A 19,254-nucleotide genomic window follows, 5' to 3' on the forward strand; every position below is an offset into this window, starting at 1 on the left:
GAGTTCTACTCTAACCTTGGCAAACCATGTCTTCATGGAGTTTGCTTCGTGCACAGGGGGATTGTCATGATGGAGCATGTTTGCGCCTCTTAGTTCAAGGGAAATTGTAATGCTAAAGCATACAAAGATATTCCAGACAGTTATGTGCTTCCAACTTTGTGGCAACAGTTTGGGGGGAAAACCACACACGAGTGCAGTGGTAAGGTGTCCACATACTTTTGGCCATATAGTGTATTTTAAGATCTTGCTTCTAACAGTAAAGTGTCTGTCTTTGTAAATTGTTTTTTTTCATGATACATGATGTTTCTGAAAGTTTTGTTATCCACAATTTAACCCCTTATCACATTGGTTCAGATTTATTTATTTATTTATTTATTCTCTGTACGTCCATTCCAGTTTGCTGATGTTTTCGATTTTGGTGTTAATGAGAACAGTAAATTGTACCTTGTACCAATTGTACCAATCATTTTTAGCATTGGATTCTAAACATTTATCGTTTTACGTGTCTGTCTTCTGTTCGTAAGTTATACTAAGGCTGTGGTCACCAACTCTGTTCCTGGAGACTTTAGCTCCAAGCAGAACTGTGCCCACCTGACCAGCTTAATCATTGCCTTAAGAAGTTCTTGATCAACTAAAACAGGTGTGTTAGATTTTGGTTGGAGATGAAAACGTCAACAAAGGTCTAGCTCTCTAGGAAGAAGGTTGGTGACCACTGTACTAAAGTGTGACTTTTTCTTCTGAAGTGTTTCTCACACATTTACCATACAAGTGTCCTGAGCGTAGTTTTTAAATTCTGTACTAGTGATAAAGGGGTGAGTTCTATTGCGTTCTCGAGACTGGCTTCTTCGTCATGTGTATGAAAGCATCTACCAAAATAAAGAATCATGACTGAGTGTAAATGTAAGTGTAATGTGCTGGCGTATAGACCACGATGGCCAGTTCAACTGCTTCATATCCTTCATATCCATCAAGCCTTTTCATCATGTACTGTATTGTGTTAATACTATGACAACTGCGCTTAGAGGTGAGTGTTAGTACTTCATTGGCGGTGAAGGAGTAACAGGCTGAATTTTACAAACCTTATACGTAGGCTAACAAATGGCTTTACAGAGCAAATCCTTGTTCGTAAACAAGGATTTAATATCGGCTGAGCTTTTTATGACTGACAAATTCTCCCATGTAGTCCTGAATAAGGGGAAGAAAAAAATAAAAGAAGAAAAAACTTTACAATATTAGATTAGAATGCAAACAATTGCAGTCTTTTGTTTAATACTGCATGTAGCTCTTTTTCATTAGTCTTGTACATAATGCTGCTGTTAAGAAAGTTGTTAATGGCGTTTTATTTATTTTGATATGAACCAGCATGGTAATATTATCTTGTAATTTTATTTAGATCAATTTAAATAAAATTGTACCCTATTCAAAAGTGTGATTACTCTTTAAAAAATATGGGGGGGGGGGGGGGAGGATAGATGAGAAATAGATTTTAAACATACCCTTTAACTTATTTATTTACCATTACTTTTATACCACATTTCTGTGATTGGAATATATGAGATGCCACCAGATGGCAGTAAAACACACTACACAGAAATAAAAGACCATGGTTTATTTTTCACCCAATGGGAGCAGGATGTATTCTGGCTTGCTCTTCAAGAGTATCAGTGTTTGCATAACTGAACACAAGTGGGATATTGCATAAAAAAAAAAATTAAAAAAAAGAAGAAGAAAAGAGAGGGCCTCTATATTCCTGGTCAGAATAACATGGTACACAACATAATCAAATAAATAAGCAGCTCTTTGGTATCAAATTCATACCATGCGGGTGGTAGTAAACATTCAGATATGCTACAAACATTAATGCATAGCTCAGTAACATTTTGTCTGTTGGTATGCACAAAAGGCAACATGTGAATGTGTCTATTAACAATGACAAACATTTCAACGTGCACTTACTACATTTGTATTCGTGAAACATCTGTGAATTATGACACTGTAAATTACACCATACTTTAGTGTTGTAATAGGTCATACTATAGTCAAGTGTAGACTCGCATTGCATTTTCTGCAGCAAATACATTTCAAACAAAAAATATCAAACGTATAAAAGTGGAAAAAAAAAAAAAAGTTCCATAGAAGAGTATTGCACACCATAATGATGGACATACCATTTCCTTCATTTTCTGTTGAAAACTCCAGCATGCTTTTGCAAATGCAAAAATAAAGGTCCAACAGAAGTTCATCCACTGCAATGTCGTATAAAAAAAATCCCAACTTATATAAAGAATTATTGCAGCATGAGGGCAAACTGTAACGCCATCTGCTTGCACCAAGCAAAGCATATTTATCTCTGGAGTAAACATAGTTGTGCCTAACATAATACATGAGCACCCATTACGTATAAATGGACCTCCTTTACATACTGATTTTTTTTCCTTCTCCTCTTTCCATTTTTCAGATTCATAAAAACAGATCAGATTCTTTTTATTTCAAAACTCCAAATTCCTCACGTTGACTTGCTTTTCTCATGCCATCTGGGAATCTATTGCACTTCTGACTTTATATACACTATGTACAAACAGTGAAAACCAAGAAAAGTCCCTTCAGAACTTAAAGAGGTTGATGAAACCTTGTGGAGAAACAGAAATGCTGCAGCTCTCTGGATTGTTGGCTGTGCAGGGATGGTTTGTATCCTGTAGAGGACAATAACAGAAAGGAAGCTTTTAGCGCTTGGTGTGAAGGTTAGATCAAAGCCCAGCTGTCACGGTTAGCAAAATTCAGACACTGAGTAGTAGTAATAGTAAAGCTTTTTAGCTCGACTCGGAACTGAAAACCATTATTAGATGCTGTATAGATGTATTTCAATCTCACCTTCCAGAACAGGATGTGGCAATGTGTGCAGAATTGCAGGGTGTCGCTGTACTGCTCCTTATGAGGGTAGCAACGACACAGCTTAAAGTACATCTTTTTCCATTCGAGTTGTCCTTTATCGGATACCATGAGTCGCTTGCGAATCTGTAAGTAGCATATTAAAATAAGGTCAGAAAAACTGCTAATAATAATAATAATAATAATAATAATAATAATAATAATAATAATAATAAAAAATGCTAGTCGATTCTTTTTTGACTTTAACTTGGGCACACCTATCCACAAGTATGACTTACAACATAATTAAATTGATATTTGGCATTAAAATAATATTCTACCTGTCGGTCTGTGAAGTGGTAATGGCAGAGGTTCTTCCACAGCAGCCTGTCCTCAGTCAGTAGACCGAGGTCAGGACACACCTGCCCCAGACTGACCAGGTCCCGCCCGTCCGAGAGCCGCTGCATGATGTTCAACTGGAGACTGATGGGTAAGTCCAGGAGCGTCATCCCGGTGCTTGTGGGCTTTGGATACAAAAAGAACGCAGGTCAATCTCATCCCTCATCTCTCATCTCTGCAATCACAGTCAGACTGCTCAGCTTCACATGTATGAGCTTTTCGCAGGTTTTCTGCTGCTCGATTTATTGAGATTCAAGGCTTGATTTACAGTAAAAGGCAGCACTATGCACAGATGGACAGCAGCTTTTAAGTTTTAACCAAATACAAAGAAGAAATGTCCTGCTTAACTGTATTGTGAACTCGATGCTCATTAATCTCGTCTTTTACTGTTTATCTGCACTACTTGTAAATCAACGCTACGCGCTGGTCCAGGGCTCCCGCTGACGCGTGTATAAATAGGATCAACACGGACTCGACATGATTTCACAACTCTAATGGGTTCGTTCTGTTATTATAATTAGACGTACGCTTTCATGTGCTTCTTTTTAATTTTTTTTAAAAAGGAGGCATGTTTAGGGGCCAAATCAAGGCAAACCAGGACTGACCAATAATAACACCTTTTTATGGTCCAATTTAAGCCAGGCATGCCAAACTGGTTCAGTAATGAACGTCTATGAATATTTCTGGTCTGTTGTTGCTCTCTGGTTTTGTTATAGAGATGAGGTGTTCAGTAAACCGAGTTACAGAAATTCAGCTCAGTTGAAAGTCTACTTTATCAGATTGTTCATGCCAATAATGGTTTAGAAAGGAGGACTTGTTCAGCCGCTGTGTGGAAACGTGCCCTGATTATCAAGCCAACTCTAGATGCTATACTCACCCTGTTAATCTGAATGTTGTCCAGCTGCTGCCGCCACTGCAGGATGTTTTCCATGCGGTACACCCAGATATTAATGTTTCCCACCAGCACTGACTTGCCCATGTCCTGCACCAGACTGCAAAGTGACACATACAGCGTCTGCAGCAGCTCTTTGATGGGCCTCACATTCTGTTGATCTTCCAGAACTAAAACAGAGCAAGAACAGGAAGAGTTCAGAGGATTACAACCGTTTACACGGACCTCGACAGAGACGCAGGAATAAGAAGAAGAAGAAAAAAAAAAAAAACTTGGCAGCTTTAAAGAAAGAAAAAAAAAAAAGGAAAACATAACCCCACGCCGTTTTAAAGGGGAAGTAGTCCTATTTCATCTTAATTTCCTTCAATATCATACCTGCTAGTTTCTATGTTATGCTACATTAAATAAACAAGCCCATGTCCATGCAAAAAAGCTAATCATCATCATACTATGACTTGGGCCTGATCTACAAGTTAGTGTACTTAACATGCACCTTTGTTTAACTGAGGGACCACTTGGTTTACAATACTTGTGAGGTTCCTGTTTGCTCTCAAAGCCTTTTCATTCTTTCCACTGCAGGTAATTATGAAATTTCCTACAGCTATGCTACTGATTGAGGCCGAATGCTATTGTAAACTGATCAATCGACAACAGTGTGAATACATGGATGTACAGTTAGACATCTGCTTGTTGCTTGAAGTTAAATCCTTAAATAAACAGAGCTACAAATATTCAAATGCAAAAAAAAAAAAAAAAAAATTGATTTGAATCTTATCTGTACGTGTACGTACGCGTGTATTCTGAGACAGCGAGAAAAGAAAATGGGTGAGCTGCTGAGCAAGTGTGTGTGTGTGCGCTCACCTTTCTGCACCACTCGTTCCAGAATGTTCATGTAGTTCTTCTGCGCCACTCCGCTCAGAGACGGTAGCTGCGACTTGGCAATCAGCTCAAGCAGCTAAAAGGCATAAATATCAGCAGTCAGACTTGGAGACATTCTGTTCCAACATCACTTACACAACATTGTGCTTCTCTCTCCATCCAAGCTCAAGCAACAACAAACCCTAATCTGAGAAGCAGCCAAGCATCCCTCTGTACCTCACACCCTGGTTTATGTCTCAGTAAGCCCTGTGCTGTTTTGCGCTCAAGAGAACATTCAAGGTTTATAAAAAGGTCACAGGCATAAGTGCATAAATAAAAATGAAACCCTCTATTATTTTAGGCCGACAAAGAGGTAGAACGTGGCGTGTGTGGGTTCAAACTGGCGGACGCTCCCCGACAATATGCTTGATGGCATTTCCAGCACACATTAGTCAGTCAAAAGGGCAATGATTTCTGTTTCCATTGAGTCCGAATGCCAGAGCTGAGTAGATCGGTATGCTGGCCAGCCAATAACTGCAGTGCCATGGAGCAACACTGACCCCCCCAGCTGACCTGAAATCATGTGAATGTCATCATGCCCCCCTGGATAACCCTTTCAAGTGTGTTCACGTGGTATCTTTCAGGATGTGACATTTCTACCCTCTTGAACTGGGACACAGAGTCTTACAATTACAATTAACCCAGTCTGCATGTCCATACACATTTCACGCCACCTGCTCTTCCACGGTCCAAGCCAACAGAGCAAACCAGTTTTATTACATGTGATGTGGCACTTCGTACGCAATAATTGATCAGTTAAAATTTTTGAATATACACTTTATCTGGTTGTTCTGTATTTTGTATTGAGGTCAAGAATGTGTTTAGCCACTGTCATAAAGCCTAAATACAAAAGAAATGTGCCTTGACAACTATCACAGGACCATCAGATGAGTACAATTAAATTAGTCACAGGTTATTTTGGGTGTTTAGGATAAGGGTGTGTTTAACCACCACGGACAAAGAGCCGAAATACAAAACATGCGTACGCCGACGAGCGTCACAGGATTATCAGGTAAATACTGTCGAATGGAGATTAAAAAGGTGTGCTGTGTTATTGTTTACTCTCTTGTCTCATGAACCTGTTTTCCAAGAACACCTGAACTCAATCACTGTAACCAAGCTCAGCAAAACACTAGCAGACTTGACTACCTTCAACCCACAAACACACAATGAGACAAACCTGAACACTGAGCACATTACCAAGCTAGAAACAACTTTACCAAGAAATATTATGCACTGTTGCTTTGATGAGTGTTTTCTATGCAATGGATAAACGTATGCAAAGTATTTTTCTAATAATTTTTCTTCACTTTATTATTATTATTATTATTATTAAGATAGCAATCCATGAAGCAATCCTCAAACTACTCCTTTGATAACAGATTGAGAATCAAGTAATTTTATTTTTTTGTTTTTTTTAAACATGGTTTCACACAGCAAACTAGCAAGCTGAAATATTGTGAAGGTGCACTACTGGAGAAGGAAGGAGGGGGGTGACTTTCCACTCTGTTTTCATGTGGCCATCATTTCGAAGCACAGCTGAGCACTGCCTGACTGAACGTTTCACCCTGGTCTTCACTGGTACACTCTTTTGACCTTTGCTTTAAGCAAAATACATGAACTTGTCTATGTTTACCACTTATATTAAAACAGGGTTCCCCCCCCCCTTCTTTTTCAGTACCTCTTGCATAGGTAGTGTTTTGAGTGAGGCCCAGAAACAATTATAAGATAACAAGTGCTCAGACTCGATACACACTCAAGTACATATCACCGTGACAGAACTTTTCCAGAAGAACACTAGTCTGGAGTGCAGTGATGAGGATAAAAAACAGAGCCACACACCAAGACTTAACCGCCATCCTCTGCTAGATCTCAGTGTCTTCATTTAAGTGCTAAACTGGGACGACACCATATTCTCTTAATTTAAAAAAAAAAAAAAAAAAAAAGTGCCCTGTATTGCTTTCTATTTCTGAGGATTCATTTACTTGTTACAGAAACACATTAGATCAATACATCATTCCAGTTTCTATTACAAAACCAACTCATTAAGAGATGTAGATTCTTTTGCTATTGTATTTTGTTCACAGACTTTATATCTTATCCGAATGAGTGCATTACATTTCTTGTTTTTATTAACCTGTGCATCATGTTTACAAGATCCTGTGCTAATGCTGTTGTGGTTTCGTCCTCTTACGGAGCAACTGAAGTGTTTCTAGAAAGAAAGAAAGCTTACCCTCACAACGTAATTAAATCGTCTGGTGTCCTTGATGGCACTGCAGAAATCCAGGCGATTAAAAGCTTCTCCCAAAGTACAGTAGCCATGACGCTGTACGAAACAAAGTTAACCGGAAATAAAAATGAATAATAAGATCATCACAGACCAACAGTTGGCTAAATGAATGTCTTTTTAAAAAAAAAAAAAAAAAAAAAAAAAAAAGTTTTTGTTCCATTACCTCTTTGGTGCTCCCTTTGTGCACATAAATCCACTTGTCTTTGTGGAAATCTAGAAAGGAAAAAAAACATTTACACAACAAGCTACAGGATGAACTGACACTTTATACTATTATATAAATAATAATAATAATAATAATAATAATAATAATAATAATAATAATAATAATAATAATAATAAATTATTATTATTAGCCATCATCACTTACATGGAACCTTGCTGTTGTTGTTCAGCAAATCCTTCTTTCTCTTCTTTGAGGCCACATCGTAATTAATAGAAAGGAGCAGATTTTCTTTGTTATAGTCCTCTTGGTTGCTTTCATGGCTAGAATGATCATCATAATCAGAAGGAGTCATATCAGCAATCACATCTGGCTCAAATACCTATGACATGCTGTAAAGTCTGTACTATTATGCACATTAAAACAAAACAAACAAAAAAAAAAAACTAAATGTAGAGATGAATGGGTGTTGGGTATTGCTTAATGGCAATAAAAAAAAATATTGATCTTTCTATGTTACAAAAGCAAGAGTCCTATAAATATATTTTGATCGCGTCACGGTTATGGAAACAGTAAGCAGGCCAGAGAGATGAGTATTAATAGTAGGATGATTAACAGTGGTCCAAACACAAATGCACAGCTGTAACGTGAAACCAAGCTTGAACAGATGTCCGGTTGTTGTTGTAGGTTGGTTTTTTTTTTGTTTTTTTTTCTCGTTTTTTTTTTCCCCCCCTCTCATCATCATCATCATCATCCGTCGCACTTTCGAAACCGATTCTATTAAACATGATCAGGACTGTAAATAAAAGTGCGTCAGTCTGGAACACTGAGTTTTCATCTCTCGTCTAATTCTTAGGCTGGATAATCTAGTCACGTGACCACAGGAGACAGTCGGTCAAAGGAGTGCAAATGAACAGTAAAAGGCAGTAATGATACTGACCTCTTAGAAACATTGTTATTCGTCTCGTTTTCCTCTTTTGTCGTTCTTTTCCAGCCGTCCTCGGTTTTAACCCAGCTCTGACCAGGAGAGCGCCAGTCCTGTCCCAGAAACGGCATGTTGCAGCACAAGAGACCGAAATAACAAGGAAAAAAAATTAATAATAAGTCTTCAATGGGGGGTAACACAACCGGTTAAACTTTCATATGCTTGTTAAGTAGTTGCAAAAATCGTGTCTAAGCCTGAAAGTGCGCAACTGCGTTTTTATATTGTCTGGCTGAGAATCCGGAAGTTGTCTTGACTACGCCCCCTCTGGAAAGCGTCCTTGAGCACGTGGCTTTGTTTATCATCATGTTCAATATTGCAAAACCTCACTGGAAACACTATCAGCGCGCTGGATCACCTGCTCCTCCTTGCATCCATCTGAAATTTCAGACCCAATGTCATGAAGAGTTATTATAAACTTAATTTTGTCTTTAGAAGACCAGTTATATAATGCATTGCTGAGTCTAAGTGTTAATGAAAAGCCCTGAATAAGAAATATAAACATTAAGCTGATTGCTCATTGGAGTCTGCCTGTTTCTCAACTGTGTATTGCTTTGGATCACTGATTGATGGGGTTGTTAAACATGCATAAAAAATGAGCGTTGTCAGTTTCATGGGATTTTGAAGTGGGTCAAAGAGGTTATACATTGGGGGCTGGGGGTGAGGGGCTGGCTTGTCTATGATGTTTTTTTTCCCTTTCTTTCTTTTTTCTTCTTCCCACCCATCAAGGATCATAGTGCGAAGGTCATCAAAGTTCTTGTATGAAGTGCAATCGATGAAATCTGCTGAAACAATCCTTCTGTTTTAAAAAGATAAACACTGATCAGCTCATAGAGGTTATTGATCAAACAGGATTGTGTTGTTCAGCTAGTCAAAATCATCGTTAAATAGGGTTTAAAAAAAAAAAAAAACCCCACGAACAACAAGATGTTCTTTAATCAGTAGTGTACTCTAACAGAAACACATGATATGGCACATACCTATGTGGTCATGGATAAAATCTATGTGTCATCAATTACACACAGAGATCTGATCCATCATTACAGATGTTGAGTAACATGAGTAAAGTAAACACTATAGACATATTTCATGTAGATCATTTGAGTTTAAATTGTAGGAAAATTGATTAGTTTGTGTTTCTGGCTTATCCCATGTGACCAGTGGATTTCATCAAGCACTTACTCCAATTGAAAGATCCATTCACCATGTGACATTTGTCCTTAGTCTAAAATAACTTTTCCCAAGCTATGCTGAATGTTTTGCTCCCAAGACCAAATCCTACAAGGGGATTTCCTAAACATTTATACGGTGCATTCCTCAAAGATGTCATACTTTATGAATCATATCAAATATCATTTATGCGTCATGGTAATTAATGTTTAACTCTTAAAGAACTTAATATTTTATTTTATTATACTGAGTTTGTATTTTTATTTTGAAATGAACATAGAGCCGGCAGAGAAGAACATCTAATTTTTTCTGAGGGTTTTGTTGTTTAAAAGTAAAGGGTAGATCGTGTGTCTGTGAGCACACTCATAGACAGGATAAACAGGATAAACACATGAGAGCTCTCTCTCTCTCTCTCTCTCAAACACACATACACACAAACACACACACACACACCTGTTCATCTCTTTCATCATTCCTCCAATCTGCTGGACTGTCACACCTGCAACCCAGTTCAACCACATGATTCCTGGGGTGTAATGTTCTCCCTTGTTTGTTTCCCAAAATAACATGGAAACACCTATAGGCCCCGAACCCTGACTGCCCATTTTCTAGAAAAACCTTTAGCACAGTACATTTGGGATTCATGGAAATACACTTTGGATCTATGCAGTGTAAACAGAACTTTAATGGGAGGAGAAAAGACCATGTAGTATTATTATACAGAACCTTTTCACATCAACATTTACATAATTATTTGTGTAAGCCAGCAGACTGCCTGAATAGAATACCATAGGTCCAAGAAGTGTAAATTCTTGGAAAATGCATGTGCACATTCAGAAATGTTTGCTAAATGTCCAAAGTGGAGAATTAACAGTATCTTGAATGTAGAATATCCACAAAGTTTCACCATTAAGATCAGATATGAGTATCCTGACAAATGTGTGTCATCTATTTTAGAAACTTCCCATGCAACAATAGAAGAGACCAATGCTAGTTCATTGACCTCTGCTTCATTTACTGCTTCATGTCTGGGCATGTAAATATTGGAGCAACATGGCCAAGATTTGCAAAGCATAGAGAATTTTCACTGCAGCAAATGCTCACAGTTTACCTTTTGAACTGCACAATGTGTCGCAACTTTAGTTTATTATGTATTAAATGCAATAGTTGCTTATGTACTGAAATAAGATCCATAAACTCACAAGATTTCCAAAATAAATCACAAAACACCTTTTATTTCAAACATCTAAAACCTAAGGTATGCTTTGAGACATTTTAAAACAAATATTAAACAAACAAACAAAAAAAGAGATTACACGGAAATGTCTATGAAATAGGAACAATTTTATGATAATTACAGAAAATACTTCAAAGATTCAAAGCTGAATTGAAAAACATTACTTAATTAATGCGGTATGGAAATTGACAGAACCGCAGGCACTGTTTTAAGGAACGATGGAAACTTATTAAAAGGATCAGCGAATAGGAAATTGTAGGAATGTTTTTTGCATAAAGGTGTGTGGATAATGCCTGCGCTCACTACAAAGTGCTAGACATGAAAGTAGGGGTAGTTAAACTAATTAACTCATGTACATACTTATTTACAGTACATTTTAAAGAAATGGAATAACTGCCAAGATGTCTTGCTATAATTTTGAGGAATAGGTATTGCTACATGTTACAATGAGTTGGAACATGCTTGAATGATGCTGCTCTTTGATTGCACATCTAGAATATCGTATGACCAAGTTCCCTATGCTAGACCAGCTGTATGTCACGTTACTCTTTAACTGCAACCTCTAGTCACAATAGTTGGGGGGAAAAAAATCATGTAGATTCCTGCATGAATCTTAGTCATTGAAAGCTTCTTACTTAAAGACATAGTTTTCTCAGTCAATGACCAATCTGTGTACACAGTGCTGAGTTTTCAACAACATTATAATCACATTCATGTGGGAAAAGGCTTCTGTGAGACACACACCATCGGAACTGAGCCATGGTCAAAGAGTTTAAATGGCAAAGTGCCTTTTGATGTCCAGGCATCTGTCTCTGGGTCATAGCAGTCAAAGCTGTCTGAATCCTGGACATCATCATGGCTGTTAATGTATCGGCCCCCAGTGACATAGAGTCTGTTGTTGATGACGGTGGCTGAGTGATGCATCCTTCTCTCTTTCATATTCTTGCATTTAATAAATCTGTTTGCTTTAATGTCATATGCCACCATTCTTCTTGTATAGCCTGTGAAAGGAAAGGTTTCTAGATTGAGCAAAAAGAAGCAAATCAACAAATCTGGATCTTTTTAAACATTATTTTTGCACAGTTAATTAAATTACCCAGCGTACCTCCAATAATGTAGATTTTGCCATCAATAACTGAAGCAGGGGCACAAACATTCTTCACCATCCTGTTCTCCATTTTACACCAGAGATTTCTTCCAATGTGGTAAACCTATGTGAACATAAAATGTTGTGCCAAACCAATTTTCAAAAGATCTAGCATTTACATTTCATCTTGTATGGCAGATCATTAAAATCTTGAAATCATTAGTGACCTTACCTGAATCATTCGTACTGGGTTTTGCATGGCATCTTCCCCACCAAATACATAGATTCTCTGGTTATGTGCTGCTACAGCAGGGTGCTGGACTGCTTCTGGCATTGCAGCCATAGACTCCCATTGGTTGAACATGGTATTGTATCTCTCCACCCCACTGGAGGGCTGTCTGTCATCTGTAATGCCACCTAAAACAAAGATGAACTGTAGGTAGGAGATGCTCTGATGGCCAAATCGAGGCGTCAGCATGGGCTCCGCAACCCTCCACTGATTCATTTTTAGGGAGAGTGTGTAAACTGTGGCAGTAGGTACACCACTTCCTCCTGCGGTCATGGTTAGACCTCCCAGAACATAGAGGATGCTATGCATGCAGACGTAAGAGGCACGGTAGAGTCGTACGGGTAACTTAGCCAGCCCTTGCCAGCACTCTGTCTGTTCATCAAATAGCAGTGTCTCGCGAGATGTGCGCTCATTGTTTTTACGCCCACCTATAACCACTAGAGATTCTTTACAGGTATGACGCCGTGGAGCAGTCCAGAGTGGTTGCAGTTCGCCCGGACAATTGGAACCAACAGAAAAGAGGAGACGTCTCACTGAGTCAATGATCTCAGTACAAAGGGAGGAGGACTGCACTAATGGGTCACTGGCGATGAACTGGAAGAGGTAGGAGGGATGGATGTGTCGTAGCCTCACCTTTCGAAAAAGGTCATGGATAGCACCTTGGCGGGCAAAAGGGTCATGATGGATCCAAGCCAGAAGGATTTCAAACACCTGCTCCTCCTCAGCACACAGTTGGTCATCTTCTAAGTAACCAACCAACTCTTTCAGGGAGAGTTCACAGAAGTCCTCAGAATCCACAACATCAGAGAAGCTTTTCACAGCTAGCTCCCGAGCTTTCTGCTGCAAACTAGTGCAGTGCAGAATCTCTGAAAGGCGGATCATGCTCAAGCAGTTATCCGGCCTGAGCTGGGCCTCCAAGAAGGTCGAGCAGGCCTCGAAAATCCGCTCGTAATTTAGCATTGCAGCAGCTTGCATCAGAGGGAGAACTGACTCCATGGTAATACTAATAGCTCCTGTGTAGACATAGTCCACAATGCTATTAAGGGCATTATAGGGAACTCCCTGCATTTCCACCCGAGCCTGCTGTCTCTCACAAAAGTTGCTGCAGAACATAGCGTGGAAGTAAGGACTGCTGGACACTAGAACATTGCGGTGGCAGGGGATCTCTTTGCCATCAGAACAAAGGACAACATCTGTGAGGATTTGCTCCTTCCTCAAGTTGTTCAGCTGCAAGAGGAGGGTGGACAACAGCTCTTTGTCTTTATAGTGTAGGACCTCCATTAATGCACCATCTAATCTGTCAGCAAGAGGAGATGATAGATTTAACATTTACCATATCTTGAATTTGGTCATTATTATGACAAAGGGCCCACAATTAGATGATTAAACAACACAATTTACAAGCATACAAAATAATGTACAGTGGGGGAGATAAGTATTGAACGAAGTATTGAATTTTTTAAGTAAATATATTTCTAATGAGGTTATTCAAATGAAGTTTTCACTAGACTTTGGTATTAACTCAAGAAATCTGGAAATATAAAGAAATCTAAACATTAAAGTCCATAAATGACGTTATGGCTAATAAAATGGAATGACACAGGAAAAAAGTATTGAACACGCTAACTGAAATTTATTTAATACAAAAATTTTATAAAACAAATGAGAAGCCCTTGTTTGTAATGACAGTTTCATCATCCTGGTAGATTGCAGCTGATTCTTATTAAGAATCTCCCGGTAAAGGGCTCCATTCATCGTTCCTTCAATTATATGAAGTCTGCCAGTAACATGTGATGAAAAGCAGCCCCAACACCATGATGCTTCCACCTCCACACTTCACTGTTGGTATAGTGTTTTTAGGGTGATGTGCAGTGCCATTTCTTCTCCAAACATGGTGTGTAGTATGACAGCCAAAAAGTTCAATTTTGCTCTCGTCTTGTCTCGTCTACACTCTCCCAGTGTTTCATAGACTTGTCCAAATGAGTTGTAGCAAACTTTAAACGAGCTTCGACGTGCCTTTTCTTTAGTAATGGAGTCTTGCGGGGTGAGCGTGAGCAGTGGAGTGCATTGCCTATTGTTTTCTCTGTGATGATGGCACCTGCTGCCTCCAAGTGTTTCTGGAGTTCTTTCCGAGTGGTCCTTGGCTCTTGGGTACTCTTCTGACTCCCTGGTTAGAAAACTTGTGAGGAGCTCCTGTCTGTGGCCAGTTGATGACGGAGTTATATTGCTTCCACTTGCGAATAATGGCCCCAATGTTTCTTACTGGAAGATTCAGAAGTTTTGAAATACGTCTGTATCCAATTCCATCAATATATTTTGCAACAATAAGGTTGTGAAGGTCTTGGGCGAGCTCTTTGCTTTTAACCATCATGAGATGTTTCTTGTGTGACACCTTGGTAACGAAAAGCCTTCTTATAGACCATCAATTTACTAACCCAGCTGATATTAATTTGCACAGATAGGAGGTATAATTACTTTCTAACTACTTACGAATTTCAGCTGGTTCCTTGCCTTGGAGAACTGCTTTTTCTTAGTGTGTTCAATACACTTTTCCCCCATGTCATTCCACTTTATTACACATAACTTTATTTGTGGAATTTAATGCTGTGAATTCTTTATATTTCCAGATTTCTTGAGTTAATACTAATGTCTGCTGAAAATTTCATGTGAATCACCTCATTGGAAATATATTTACTAAAAAAAAGATAACACATTCAATACTTATTTCCCCCACTGTAACTCCAAGGTTAACTGCTTCATCCTGGCCAGGGTCATGGTGGATCTGGAGTCTATCCCAGGAATACTCGGCTTGAGGCGGGACTCTCAGGGAACCGTGCACACGCATTTACACACACATTCCCACTTAGGGGCAATTTATCTTAGCCAATCCACCTAGTAGATTTTGGGAGGTGGGAGGAAACTGGAAAACCCAGGGCAAACTCACATGGACATGGGGAATACTTAAACAGAAACTCCCAAAACCATCACTCAAGCTCAAGATCGAACCAGAGATCCTGAAGCTGTGAGGCGGCAATGCTACCAACTGTGCCGCTACCCCACAGCTTTTGCCATTATTATAATAAGCTAAAATAGCATTATTATATAAGGCTGATTAACATTAAAATCCACAAGGTTATACAGAGAATATTTAATTACACATATGTGAATGGATACATGAAAACGACATAGTACTTGATTTCATTGTCTAGAGTGTTTTGTATTATCATGACCGTTCTACTTCAAACGTCTGCACATGCTAACAAGGTATGCAACGTTCTTGCAAGAGGACTGTTCACATTTGATTTATTCTTTGCATAAAATAAGCAACATGTTAAATTTTTTTCTTTTTAATACAGTATAATACTATTTACTTATCATCTTAGTTTCTTATGTTAGCCCCCAGTAACTATCAAATCAGAACAGTGCAAGCCTGAGGTTTGTGTATATAACATTAAAGAAGTGGCATTAAAGATGTGACAGTTGCCATAGTCTATATCCATCTATATCCAGTAGTTGTATTTACAGATGTCTAACTGTCAATTAGTCCGTCATCTTACCTGGTTTTAGCCAGCGTGTAACACATCCTGTGGGTTTTTGTACCTGCTATAGTATAAGCAAAGCTCATCCAGACACAGCCAAATCTGTCACTTGTGTTTTCCAGGGTCTCTTTGTATCTTTGATGCAGTCTGAAACACTAGCAGATGGCTGTTTATAGGATGGATCACGCTGTGTTGTTTGTTGTCAAGCTTTCCTTCCATGAGTCTCTGTGTACATTCCAGTCACCCTAAAAATAGAAATGCCCCTGCCTCTGTCTGAGCTACAGCTACTCTTACTAACACCAACATGTTACTAACCCCCCCGCCCCTTTTTTCCAGCACACAAGCTTCCTCCCTGTTTACATAGGGCATTGAAGTTTCTGGTACCCAACAGACATTTAGGTGACTGGCCATGTACTTGGAATGCCCCCTCCTTCCTTTTCTATGCAAGGCTCAGGGTGTTCCTACAGCAGCCAAATGAAAGAAAACAAAGTGAGGCAAGTGGGCTTGTTGAGAAATGTGTTATAGAATGTCAGGTCACAAGATACACGGTCAAGGACATTCAAAATAAGAGAATAAAGTTACTATTTTCTTATTCGCTAAATAAAAAAAATTATGTTAATATTCAATAGTGCTGTCTCTGTTGTAAAGTGAGTATATTGTCGTCGCTTCATTCCAGCTGTGACATATTTCAATATTTTTAGCAATCAATTAAATCTTCATGACCTGGGACACTTTAGCATTAAAGGTATACAGTATATAATCCAACATGCCAGACCACCATGTCTGTAGAGGCTGTTTTCTTAAAGTGCACCTATTATGGTTTTTCAAATATTACCGTTCATGTAGTGTGTTATAGAGCTGTTTGTGAATGTAAAAATATCTGCAAAATTTCAAAAATCAAAGCGCACGACAAACAGAGTTAATGACTCCTAAAACAAGGAACCGATTCTGAACAGCTGAAACGAGTCGTTAGTAATTCCAGACTTACTTCGTAGGTTTGTAACAAAAAGCCCCGCCTCTGGTCTTCATTGGCTGCTCGCTGACATCGGCAGACCAATCACAACAGACTGGGACATCTGACCAATCAGAGCAGAGTATGCTCTCTGAAAGGAGGAGTTTAGAATGAATCCTTTAGAACGGATCATTGAATGAGTCGTTTGTGACACTGGGAGAAAAAAGGTAATGCTGCAGTTTAAATTATGAGCACATTAAAGTTTTGTTTGTTTTTTTTTTTTTTTACCTTGGATGCATGTAAATATATTGTATGAGAACCTCTAAAACACAATTAGGCACGCTTCAAATCCATAATAGGTGCGCTTTAATGTCCATCCTTAGGCAGAGATGTCATTGTGTCCAATATGTAATTTCCATTTGAAGATTTTTTTTTATTTGTGAAGAGGGACCAAAACATTTGGACCAAAATACACCTTAGATCAGTATTTTTATATTTAAAAATACTCAAAAATTCTTTGCAGTTGAAATGCTTCTTAATCACAAATCAAACTGGCATTTCCAAGAACTGTTGTTGCATCTCCTACAGTATAAATGACTGAGAAAGCAGACTGGGTGTTCGGTGTTCTATATGCTGGAACAGTGTGTTACATACAGACGGCACCTGGTTAACAGCTTTAGTGTTTTTAGACACTGTGGGAGTCAAAGATGAGGCAATAATGTTTCACTTTACATCCAGTGTAGTATATATATCCAGTTATATATATCCAATGTGGTGTATATATCCAGTGGATAATTATAGGACCACAACCCTGACACATGTTGCACACTACAGACATTTATAAAAGGAATAACCAAGTGTGGAACCAGTGGGTCAAAATTCATGCTAATTCATGCTAGCAGTGTGCTAAAACATACTAGCAACATGCTAAATCATGCTAGCAACATGATAATTCATGTCAGATAATTCATTCTAGCAACATGCTAATTCATACTAGCAACATGCTAAAATATGCTAGCACAATGCTAGTTCATGCTAGCAATGTGCTAATTCATATTAGCAACATGCTAATTCATACTAGCAATGTGTTCATTCATGTTAGCAATGTGCTAATTCATGCTAGCAGTGGTAAAACATTCTAGCAACATGCTAATTCATGCTAGCAATATGCAAATTCACACTATCAATGTGCTAAAACATGCTAGCAACATGCTAAATTATGCTAGCAACATGGTAAATCATACCAGCCATGAAACTGACTATAGAATTAGCGATGCTGCTCTTGGACTCACAATCTGTATAAAGTTTTGAATTGTTTGACCAGCATACTTATGTACATAACAAATCAAGTAGATCAATTTTGATCACTTAGAGAGCCAGTGCTCCAAAATCAATGCTTTGGATGACCCACCTTGATAAAAATATATGTAATGCTAGATAACTTCCACGTAATTCTAATGATTCTAACACCTGAAATTAAAAGAAAAGAAAAGAAAAAGAAAAAAACAGGACAATGAAGGCATTCCTGACCATTGTCATAAATTAGCCAAATTTCTCATGTTTGTCGTGTTATAACTTGGCTATCAAGCAGATGAATGACCGAGTGCACTTGAAAGTGATGTCAAGACAGACTTTGTTAATGCTAACTACAGTTTCAAGTGAACTACGCACATAGAAATCATTCAATCATTAACATTTGTAAACTGATAGTGGTGAGCAGGAAACAGCCGTTCCCTTAACCCCAACAAAATCGTATTATTGATATTGTGATATATGATATCAAAAAGCTGCACTGAGATCTATTAATACAAGCAAAGAAATCAAGCTGGTATTAGGTAATTTACAACGTTAGCCAGTTCTATTTTCTGTCCTACTCCTCACCAGCCAAACTACATTAGCCATGAGTCCAGTCAACTTGCATGTCAGCTGATGGACCCATGCTTCTTCATTTGACTAATCACTGCGATTACTGTCACTTACTGGGCAGACCTGATCACAATTACTACATGCCTTTCTAAACTCTGAGCTGTTTCCATAACTTTGCAAAGTCTCACTCCAGAATCTCTGTGATGTTACTAAACTGTCTACAGTACATGCCTGTACATATCTTTGGTTTTCTCTCTGAACTCATTTTCTCTCTTTATGCCCATTTACTCACATCTTTGCTTTTGTCACGGTTCTTGATTATTGTAGTGCTCTTTTGCTTTGTTTTTGTGTTTGTTAATCAGCTTGACACAGCACTTGCATTCCCTGTCTGTAAGTTCAGTGTACACATACAGTACTGCACCATAATGGCGAGCTCTGTGCGTTTGATAAAAATCAAGCAAACTGTTGTGCTGCAATGTACAGTGTGAAATTGGGGTTAGATGCTGAACAGTAGTCACTACACTATATCATGTGAATTTCTGTGGCGATTGGTGGCTGCTGATTATAGCAGACCTTGACTATAGCTTCAGCCTAGGTGTACC

At 38.5% G+C, this 19,254-nt stretch overlaps 2 protein-coding genes across 2 annotated transcripts; both read right to left on the bottom strand.

Annotated features, from left to right (window-relative positions):
- Positions 1 to 1,577: 1,577 nt before the first annotated feature.
- Positions 1,578 to 8,739, bottom strand: fbxo32 (F-box protein 32). The gene is made up of 9 exons (XM_053622312.1): positions 8,471 to 8,739; positions 7,738 to 7,853; positions 7,531 to 7,580; positions 7,311 to 7,403; positions 5,021 to 5,114; positions 4,145 to 4,329; positions 3,210 to 3,392; positions 2,872 to 3,015; positions 1,578 to 2,693 (listed from the first exon to the last, which is right to left on the bottom strand). The coding sequence occupies exons 1-9, from the start codon at positions 8,584 to 8,586 to the stop codon at positions 2,604 to 2,606; spliced, it is 1,071 nt and encodes a 356-aa protein (XP_053478287.1). The 5' UTR covers positions 8,587 to 8,739; the 3' UTR covers positions 1,578 to 2,603.
- Positions 8,740 to 10,961: 2,222 nt separating this feature from the next.
- klhl38b (kelch-like family member 38b) lies at positions 10,962 to 16,599 on the bottom strand. Its single transcript, XM_053622322.1, has 4 exons — positions 15,853 to 16,599; positions 12,239 to 13,592; positions 12,025 to 12,130; positions 10,962 to 11,920 (listed from the first exon to the last, which is right to left on the bottom strand). The coding sequence occupies exons 1-4, from the start codon at positions 15,918 to 15,920 to the stop codon at positions 11,631 to 11,633; spliced, it is 1,818 nt and encodes a 605-aa protein (XP_053478297.1). The 5' UTR covers positions 15,921 to 16,599; the 3' UTR covers positions 10,962 to 11,630.
- Between the last annotated feature and the right edge of the window lie 2,655 nt (positions 16,600 to 19,254).

Source organism: Ictalurus furcatus, chromosome 1 (assembly GCF_023375685.1).
Source record: "Ictalurus furcatus strain D&B chromosome 1, Billie_1.0, whole genome shotgun sequence".
Classification (NCBI taxonomy): Eukaryota; Metazoa; Chordata; class Actinopteri; order Siluriformes; family Ictaluridae; genus Ictalurus; species Ictalurus furcatus.